The following is an 8,730-nucleotide window of genomic DNA, read 5'->3' as shown; positions in this document are numbered from 1 at the left end:
TTAAGAGTCGTCTTAAAGATGCATGGGCCCCTTCTCAACCTCTCTCCTCGATCCTCCAGGCTCGGTCCTCCAGGCTCATTCCCACTGATCTATAGAGAAAACGGGATAGACTATCCCATTGTTGCCGTCCCAATCATTCTTTATCTAGATCAGTTGGAACAAGGGCAGAGGAAGGAAGGGAGGATAGATAAAAAGATGAATGAGAGAGGCCCATAATGTCACCTTACGTTTTGTCATTTTTTTTTTCAGGTATGGTTAGATTGAGGGCATGTGAAGGACCAATAAAGACTTCGAAAAATTCACACTTGCTGTCTGTACCTACTCACTTATCAGAAGCCCTCGTTATGAGTTAGCAGCCCGCACAACAGGACATTAGCAACAGTCTGGTGAAAATGCATCAGTTAGCAAGCTAGCTACAGTAGCGCCCTGGTGTTGGAGCAGCCTGTGTAATGCCTGTTCAAGCAGGCTATGCTCCACAAGATCACTCATCTAATTTATTACCGCACTGAATCGCTACGCAATATTCTGTCCTGCTACTGGTGAAGCATCCTTGGTGTGTGTGTGTGTGTGTGTGTGTGTGTGTGTGTGTGTGTGTGTGTGTGTGTCTCCGGCCCTGTGTCTTACGCCAGGCCATGCTGCAGCAGCAGTGATGCTCCTGTGTGTGTGTGTGTGTGTTTGTTTGTGTGTTTCTCCTGGTGAAGCATTGTGTGTGTGTGTGTGTGTGTGTGTGTGTGTGTGTGTGTACAGGTATTAATATGCTGTATCCCCAGGGAGGTTGTGTTCCCTCTGATAACACGGCAGTTGTGCTCTGTAGTCTGGAGGGAGTCATTTGTTTCTTTTCGTCTGTCGTCTCTCTCTCTCTCTAGCTACATATACTGTGTCCCTCGACCGTTATCTATGTGTTGTGAGTTGTTTTGTGCATTTGTATGTTAGCATCAGCTTGTGTGTGTGTGTGGGACTTTGGGTGTGTGTTTGTGAGGGTGTATGCACGTACAGGTAAAGCTGTATCCCCAGGGAGGTCATGTTCGAGCTGTGTTTCTTACGAGTGTTGGTAACGCAGCCGTTGTGCTATTTAGTCTCTTGGGAATGTGCTCTTCTGTCTCTCTCTCTGTCTTCTCTCTCTTTCTCTCTCTCTCTTTCTCTGTCTCTCTCTCTCTCTTTCTCTCTGTCTTTCATTCTCTCTCTCTTCTCTCTCTTTGTCCCTTCGTAATAATTTGTGTGTTGAGCTTTTTGTATATTTGTGTTGGACGCAGCTTGTGTGTGTGTGTGTGTGTTTTGAGGGGTAACAGCTGTGTCCAGAGCGATGCTTCCTCACCAGTGGAGTCTTCCTCTCCAGCTGCCATCTGCAGTCCCAGATGACCCAACTCCACACACACACACACACACACACACACACACACACACACACACACACACACAGCTCTGCATGTCCACCCCCCTGCACACACACACACACACACACATTCTCACACACACATACACACACACACCCCTAATCCCAGCCCAGCCCCAGCTGCCTCCCCTGCATGTTAACCTACTTCCACCGGAAAAAGACCCCCGCTCTGCACTGCACTGCTCCCCATGCTGGGACCAGGGCGACTCCACACAACACCCCCATCCCACCCGACCCCCACACACACTCTTCCCCACGACCCACACACACACACACACACACACGGCCCCTCCACCACCAAAGTCCAAAGTCACTGATTGTGCTGTGTGTCTTGAAGAGTGAAAATGCTGAGAGTGCTGACCTCACTAAGTGATAGTCAGTCAGTGTGTGTGTGTGTGTGTGTGTGTGTGTGTGTGTGTGTGTGTGTGTGTGTGTGTGTGTGTGGTGTGTATTTACAGTTGGCCTTTCTAAGCCACTGAGGTGCCCACTGAACTCCTATCCACCACTAGGTCTGTGAACAATCTATGCATACAGTTCTATGCGTTCAACTCTATGCGTACTGTTCTATGCATACAGTTCTATGCGTTCAGCTCTATGCGTACAGCTCTATGCGTACAGGTCTATGCGTTCAGTACTATGCGTTCAGCTCTATGCGTACAGGTCTATGCGTACAGTTCTATGCGTTCAGCTCTACAGTATGTGTACAGTTCTATGCGTTCAGCTCTACAGTATGTGTACAGTTCTATGCGTACAGGTCTACAGTATGTGTACAGTTCTATGCGTACAGGTCTATGCGTTCAGCTCTACAGTATGTGTACAGTTCTATGCGTACAGGTCTATGCGTTCAGCTCTACAGTATGTGTACAGTTCTATGCGTACAGGTCTATGCGTTCAGCTCTACAGTATGTGTACAGTTCTATGCGTACAGGTCTATGCGTTCAGCTCTACAGTATGTGTACAGTTCTATGCGTTCAGCTCTACAGTATGTGTACAGTTCTATGCGTACAGGTCTACAGTATGTGTACAGTTCTATGCGTTCAGCTCTACAGTATGTGTACAGTTCTATGCGTTCAGCTCTACAGTATGTGTACAGTTCTATGCGTACAGGTCTATGCGTTCAGCTCTACAGTATGTGTACAGTTCTATGCGTACAGTTCTATGCGTTCAGCTCTACAGTATGTGTACAGTTCTATGCGTACAGGTCTATGCGTTCAGCTCTACAGTATGTGTACAGTTCTATGCGTACATTCTCTCACTCGCTCCTGCTCATAATTATGTTTGTGTGTGTGTGTTGTTTGTGTGTGTGTTGACAGGATCGGCATCTAAGCTCATCAGACTTCGCGAGGAGCCGTCGGACCACGCCGACGGCCAGCGGGGGGGTAAGAGCGCCCCCAACAGCACCCTCGTCCCCGTCAAGGGCATCAACAACCTGGGCAACACCTGCTTCTTCAACGCCGTCATGCAGGTACCATAGACAGTAAAAGATATGGACAGAGCTATCACGTAGACGGCAGCAGAGACCGAGGAAGCAAATCTCAACGGTTTTTTTTAGGTCTTCTTGTCTCCTGCGCAGGCTCAGGTGTCGTACATGTGACGTAGGCACGTAGTCTGACCGAGTCTGACCTATGGCGACGCTTTACTCTCGCTGGACGCATGCGCCTTTAACACTTTAGCATTGACTTCGGAAAACGTTAATTACTCAGCCGATAAGACAGTTACGAGATTATTGTGTCAATTTCACAATGTAGTATGTACCCCGACAATAGAAAATGTTCATATAAAGGCTTAAAACGCTTCAGCTCTAACGTAATTTGATGTCAAAGTGGCGCTTACGCCCCATAGGATTCAATGGAATGGCCAGCTAGCCACGGTCTTCTTCTTAGCATGGCGGCCGCCATACTGTCTACACTCTCAGAACGTTCGCTGCCCCCTTGGCAGGTACTGAGCACAATACTGGCGCCTGAAGCGATACCATGGCAACAATTTGAAACATCACTTTACAGAAGTAATAAAACACGCCTGGACGACAAGACATGGAACTTTTTAAAATTGTTATTTTTTTTAAACTGATAACAAATATAGTTCTTGCTTTGCTTGTTAAAGTATCAGTATAGTAATGAAATGGAGTATCAACATTTTTAATTTCAGGATATTGCAATGTCTTTCTAGTATCGGTACAACACTAGTCAGTTAACAAGCAACTATCTCCAGAGCTCTAGAGACAGTACTGTATGGGTGCTAAGTAGAGGTGGCTGTGCTGGCATGAGAATGTACATGTCCAACCAGCTGACTAGTTATTAGCACAACTCCTTAGCCAGGTGGATCAGCTGATCAGTGAATTGTCCTATGTTGCATATATTATAACATATATTCCTATGTTACATATATTATGTTACATATATATAACATTTTTATTATTTATATTTATATATATATATATATATATATATATATATACTGTATGTTTGTATATAAGGCCGAAACGTTTGAGGAAGATGTTCATAAATCCAGTCCTGTCACTTGGGAAACATGTTAAAATTCCTATGCAATCAAACTAGTGATTCAAATCCAAAATAGTCTGCCAAGAGAGACAGTCTACTGTACAGAGGTAAAGGAGTTGAAAGGAACCTTTAAAATGCATACAACTCTTATTCAAAGGTTTTGGGCGGAGATCACCTATGTGAATAAATGGCTTGCTACTACTAATATAACAGCTCTAGGCCAAGTCCATTTTGTCAAAGTAGCTTTCGGAGGAAAAAAGGTTGACCGCTGGAAAAAGAAGACCCTTGCTACATGTACTAGGACTTTCACTTTCTGAAGCTGGGGTGACACCCTCTCATTGAGACCAGAGAGCAAAAGAAAACTATAGCACAAAAAAATCTTATTTTACTGGAACTTGGGAAAGAGTGTCAGAGGGCCTAGGGCTGAATAGAGCCAATCAGGTAGCAGATCAGAATAGATGCTGTGTGATGTATGCATTCAGGGTCAATTAGGATCAGGGTTCTTCTGTAATACTAGACTGATGGCAGCCCCCATGCGACTCAAATCAAAGATTTCACTCACTTAATTCTGTGTTATTACACACACACACACACACACACACACACACACACACATACACACACACACGCACACATGCGCACACACACGTGTGTGTGTGTGTGTGTGTGTGTGTGTGTGTTAGCTGGTGAAAGGAAGTAAAGTTATCACCATGCTCACTGTGGCTTGTGTCTGTCAGTACTGTTCCTCAGCAACAGCTCTCCCCATTTAGTGCCAAAGAAAGTGTCCCAAGACTCCCTTTGAAGCGACGCTTGTATGGCCAAAATGGGACAATGTCTTTGTTGGGTGGCTGACTTTTCATACTAGCTGTACAGAATCACTTCAATTTTGATGCGTGTGGAAAGCCCTGACAATGACCTGTTTTATTGATTTATTATACTTCTTCCATGCACTGGGTCATCCAGCTGTAGTCCCAGTGAGGTTCTTATTAAACTTGTGTGTGTGTGTGTGTGTGTGTGTGTGTGTTCTTTCTCTCTCACTCCCGTCAGAATCTATCACAAACCCACATGCTGAATGAATTGATTCAGGAGGTGAAGGAGAAGGGTCACAAGCTGAAGATCGCCCCCTCTGGAGAGTCCAACATGGTACGTGCTGCTGCTGCTGCTGCAATTCCATCCTCTGTGTCTCCCTCACCGGGGGTAGTTACAGTTTCTTTACATGATGGAGTAGTTCTGGATGCCCACACACATTCCTCCACACAAACAAGGACGCACCACCGCATTCACCTCATCCATCTATCTATTTATCTATCTATCTATCTATCTATCTATCTATTTATCTATCTATCTGTCTGTCTGTCTATCTATTTGTATCTCTATCTATCTATCTATCTATCTATTCTACACAGTATCTATCTATCAATCAATCAATCACCTGGGAGGAAGCCCAGGTTTGATCAAAGATAGGAAGGCTTCACTCAGAAGCAGGAAGGCAAGCTGTCACGTCAGAACTGAGAATAAATGATGTGCATGAAAGTCTTTCCCTGAACGCTCATGTATTTGCGGTGGAGCGTTAACGGTGTTGTAATTAGCAATAGCCGTCAGGTTCAAACACACCTGGCTCCACCGGAAACAGACCAGCGCACAGAGAGCCGTGGTGCACTCAGTCTATTCTCCGTTGTGACAGAAACACCTTCTGCAGGATGGCAGTCAGGCTATAACCTGACTCTCGCCAGATCCTTGTGTGGAGCTCAGCGAAACACCTCTGGTGGAGCATGGCGGAACTACAAGGGTCTGGCGAGAGTCAGGCTAGTCAGGCTAACCATCTCTGAAGTGATGACCAACAGAACATTTGAAAAACACTATAAATCAAATCGGTCCATAGCGAAACATGATAGAGGAAGAGGATTGTCCCTGTTTTAACATGCTTGGGGCAGTGGTAGCGTTGTGGTTAAGGAGCTGGGCTAGCATGCAGTAGCCAGAGAAGTTGTGGGTTCAATTCCCGGCTTCCGCCATTGTGCCCGTGCGAAGGCAGATAATTAACCCCAAGTTGCTCTGGAACACTGTCGTCTCTTGTAGTGGATTGGACATATGTAAGTCACTTTGGATGAAAAGTGTCTGCTCATGTAGTCAACATCTGGATTTGAAGAAATGGGATGGCAGAGTATGAAGCAGGGGGTGGTGTATTGAGACCACCATGGACGCTCATGTTATAGGTGATGGCATGAGCGTGAAGCAGGGGGTGGTGTATTGAGACCACCATGGACGCTCATGTTCTGTGGAGCTGATTAGCAGGAGGATGCATGTCTCCATTTGTTATGTGGCTGTGTTGGGTTACAATGAGAGTCTATGTATCTGTGTCGTGTCTAGTATAGCGTTTGTTGTAATGGTGTTGTGTGTTGCTGTGTACCTCTGTACCTGTAGGGGGCGCTGACGATCACCCTGTCCAGCCCTGAACCCCTCACCTCGGCCATGTTCCTCTTCCTCCACAGCATGAAGGAGGCCGGGAAAGGAACCATCTCGCCCAAGGTCCTCTTCAACCAGCTCTGCCAGAAGTAAGATGTGTGTGTGTTGGTGTGTGTGTGTGTGTGTGTGTGTGTGTGGGTGTGTGGGTGGGTGGGTGTATTTTGAGTGTAGGGGTTATGAGAAGCCTTTCTATAGACTGCCACCAGTGTCAATAGATATACACAAACACACACACACACGGTCTTGATATTGATATTGTCTTAGTAAAAAGAAGGTTGCTTTCACAGGTAGGACAATATGTGCGTGTGTGGCTGTGAAAAATCAATGCAGACTGCAGAGTATTCTTTTATGTAAGAGAGAGACGGGAGAGAGAGGAGCTTCAGTGGCTGCTGGATGCTTATGGAGATGGCTACATGTACACTCAACATGGACGCTTTACCAGTCCTGAATAGCCCTACACACACACACACACACACTAACAGATAGACACACACACACAGACACACAGACACACACATACACACACACACACACTGAACCAGACAGCAGGGTGGCCCAGGTGTTGTTAGTGCCCAGCAGGTCAGGGGCGGCTCTCGTCTGAAGTGGTTGCCAGGGCAACTTGACTCAAGGCAGGTGAAAGCTGTGGCCCATGCACCATGTGTCCATTGCCAAAAAGAGTGTGTGTGTGTGTGTGTGCGTGTGTGTCGGTGAGTTTGTGACAGTTTGTCTGTGTGTCTGTATGCGCGTCAGAATTTCCACTCGGACGTTTGCTTGCTAGCCTGGTTTCCTGAAAGAGTGTTTCTTAACAGACAAATGCATTACTGACCGATGCATAACTCAGTGGCCTGTTCATTCATCTTGGTGGACAAAAGAGTGAAGTCCTCAGATCAGTTTGACCGTCAGTAGTCTGACTGTAGGATATAGGGTGGGTAACCATATTCAGCATGAATAGATGATCCTCCTGTACACAATTGCCATAGTGTAGGTTACAGCTGCGCGGTCATGCCTAGCACAGGAAATGACTTCACTTCACTACAGAAATTTCTTTACTACAGAAATGCATTATTTACTCTTTCAGTCAAAATATTGTGTGAAACCATCACACAAGATTATTATTCAAGCTATGGCAATGGATAATATCCTTTTCAAATGCCCTGTTCTATATTTTGTATGTGCATGGTTACCATACATTATTAGTTTTTTTTGAATTACCAACGAAAGAAAACCCTTGTGTGTGTGTGTGTGTGTGTTTATCTTTGTATGCTAACTCCACATTGTACAGATGATGCAACTTTACACCACAAGATAGACCTTTGCTGTAATTGATATAATGTCATTTCAATGTAATTATTATGGTCTGGCTATTGCATCATGCCTGGCTACCACGGCGTTCTTATTTTCAATAGGGTTCAGCAGCAGGCTCTGCCCAGCTGTCACAGGCCATCAGCGCAGTAAAGAGAGAGATGGAGGGAGAGAGATGGAGAGAAAGAGAGAAAGAGAGAGTGAGCGTTATAGAAAGGAAAAAAGACGGGCAGTGCCACCCACCCCATCCGTGATCACCAGCGCGGGCACCGTCCGCCCCCACCCAGACTGCCGCCCGCCCGGCCGCACTGCCCTGCTTTACGGCTGGGTGCGCCTGGGCCAGGGTGCTCGATGGCAGGCCAGCAACGGGCTCGGCTGGTTGGCTGTGTGTGTGTGTGTGTGTGTGTGTGTGTGTGTGTGTGTGTGTGTGTGTGTGTATGTGTGTGAGTTCCCTCGTTTCCCTCTTTTGCTTGTTGAACACACTGCATGGTTGGTCAGCCCTCGTCTGTGTTGCCTTTGAACATGGTGAACGGCTGGTTGGCCTGCCGTGTTCGGGTTGGTTGTGTGTCTGTGTGTGTGTGTGTGTGTGTGTGTGTGTGTGTGTGTGTGTGTGTGTGTTCCCTGCCATTATGTACTCCAGTTGAACAGTTGGCTAGCCATAGAACAAAACCAAGGTGTGTGTGTGTGTGTGTGTGTGTGTGTGTGTGTGTGTGTGTGTGTGTGTGTGTGTGTGTGTGTGTGTGTGTGTGTGTGTGTGTGTGTGTGTGTGTGTGTGTGTGTGTGTGTGTGTGTGTGTGTGTGTGTGTGTGTGTGTGTGTGTGTGTGTGTGTGTGTGTGTGTGTGTGTGTGTAATGTTGTATGTTTTTTCATGCAGGTGTGTGTGTGTGTGTGTGTGCGTGTGTGTGTGCATGCCCACAGACATTTGTGTATGTTATCCACAACTGGGTGGTTTCAGGTGAAAAGCCTGCCAGGCGGCTGGGTGTTTCTCTGGTGCATCTGATGTGAGTTCAGGTACCCAACCTTTTATCTGTGTGTGTGTGTGTGTGTGTGTCAGTCAGATGCTTCCTCACC

At 46.4% G+C, this 8,730-nt stretch overlaps 1 protein-coding gene across 3 annotated transcripts in view; it reads left to right on the top strand.

Annotated features, from left to right (window-relative positions):
- usp45 (ubiquitin specific peptidase 45) overlaps nt 1-8,730 on the top strand; it is a 43,095-nt gene that overhangs the window by 11,336 nt on the left and 23,029 nt on the right. For all 3 annotated transcript variants that reach the window (XM_062538246.1, XM_062538248.1, XM_062538247.1), the window contains 3 exons: nt 2,707-2,858; nt 4,942-5,037; nt 6,316-6,446. In XM_062538246.1, the coding sequence (XP_062394230.1) occupies nt 2,707-2,858; nt 4,942-5,037; nt 6,316-6,446 (379 nt within the window). The remainder of the gene's footprint in view (nt 1-2,706; nt 2,859-4,941; nt 5,038-6,315; nt 6,447-8,730) is intronic.

This window comes from Sardina pilchardus, chromosome 6, assembly GCF_963854185.1.
Source record: "Sardina pilchardus chromosome 6, fSarPil1.1, whole genome shotgun sequence".
Taxonomy (NCBI): domain Eukaryota; kingdom Metazoa; phylum Chordata; class Actinopteri; order Clupeiformes; family Clupeidae; genus Sardina; species Sardina pilchardus.
The sequence above is the reverse complement of the archived record's forward strand: the minus strand, read 5'-3'. Positions and strand labels throughout refer to the sequence as shown.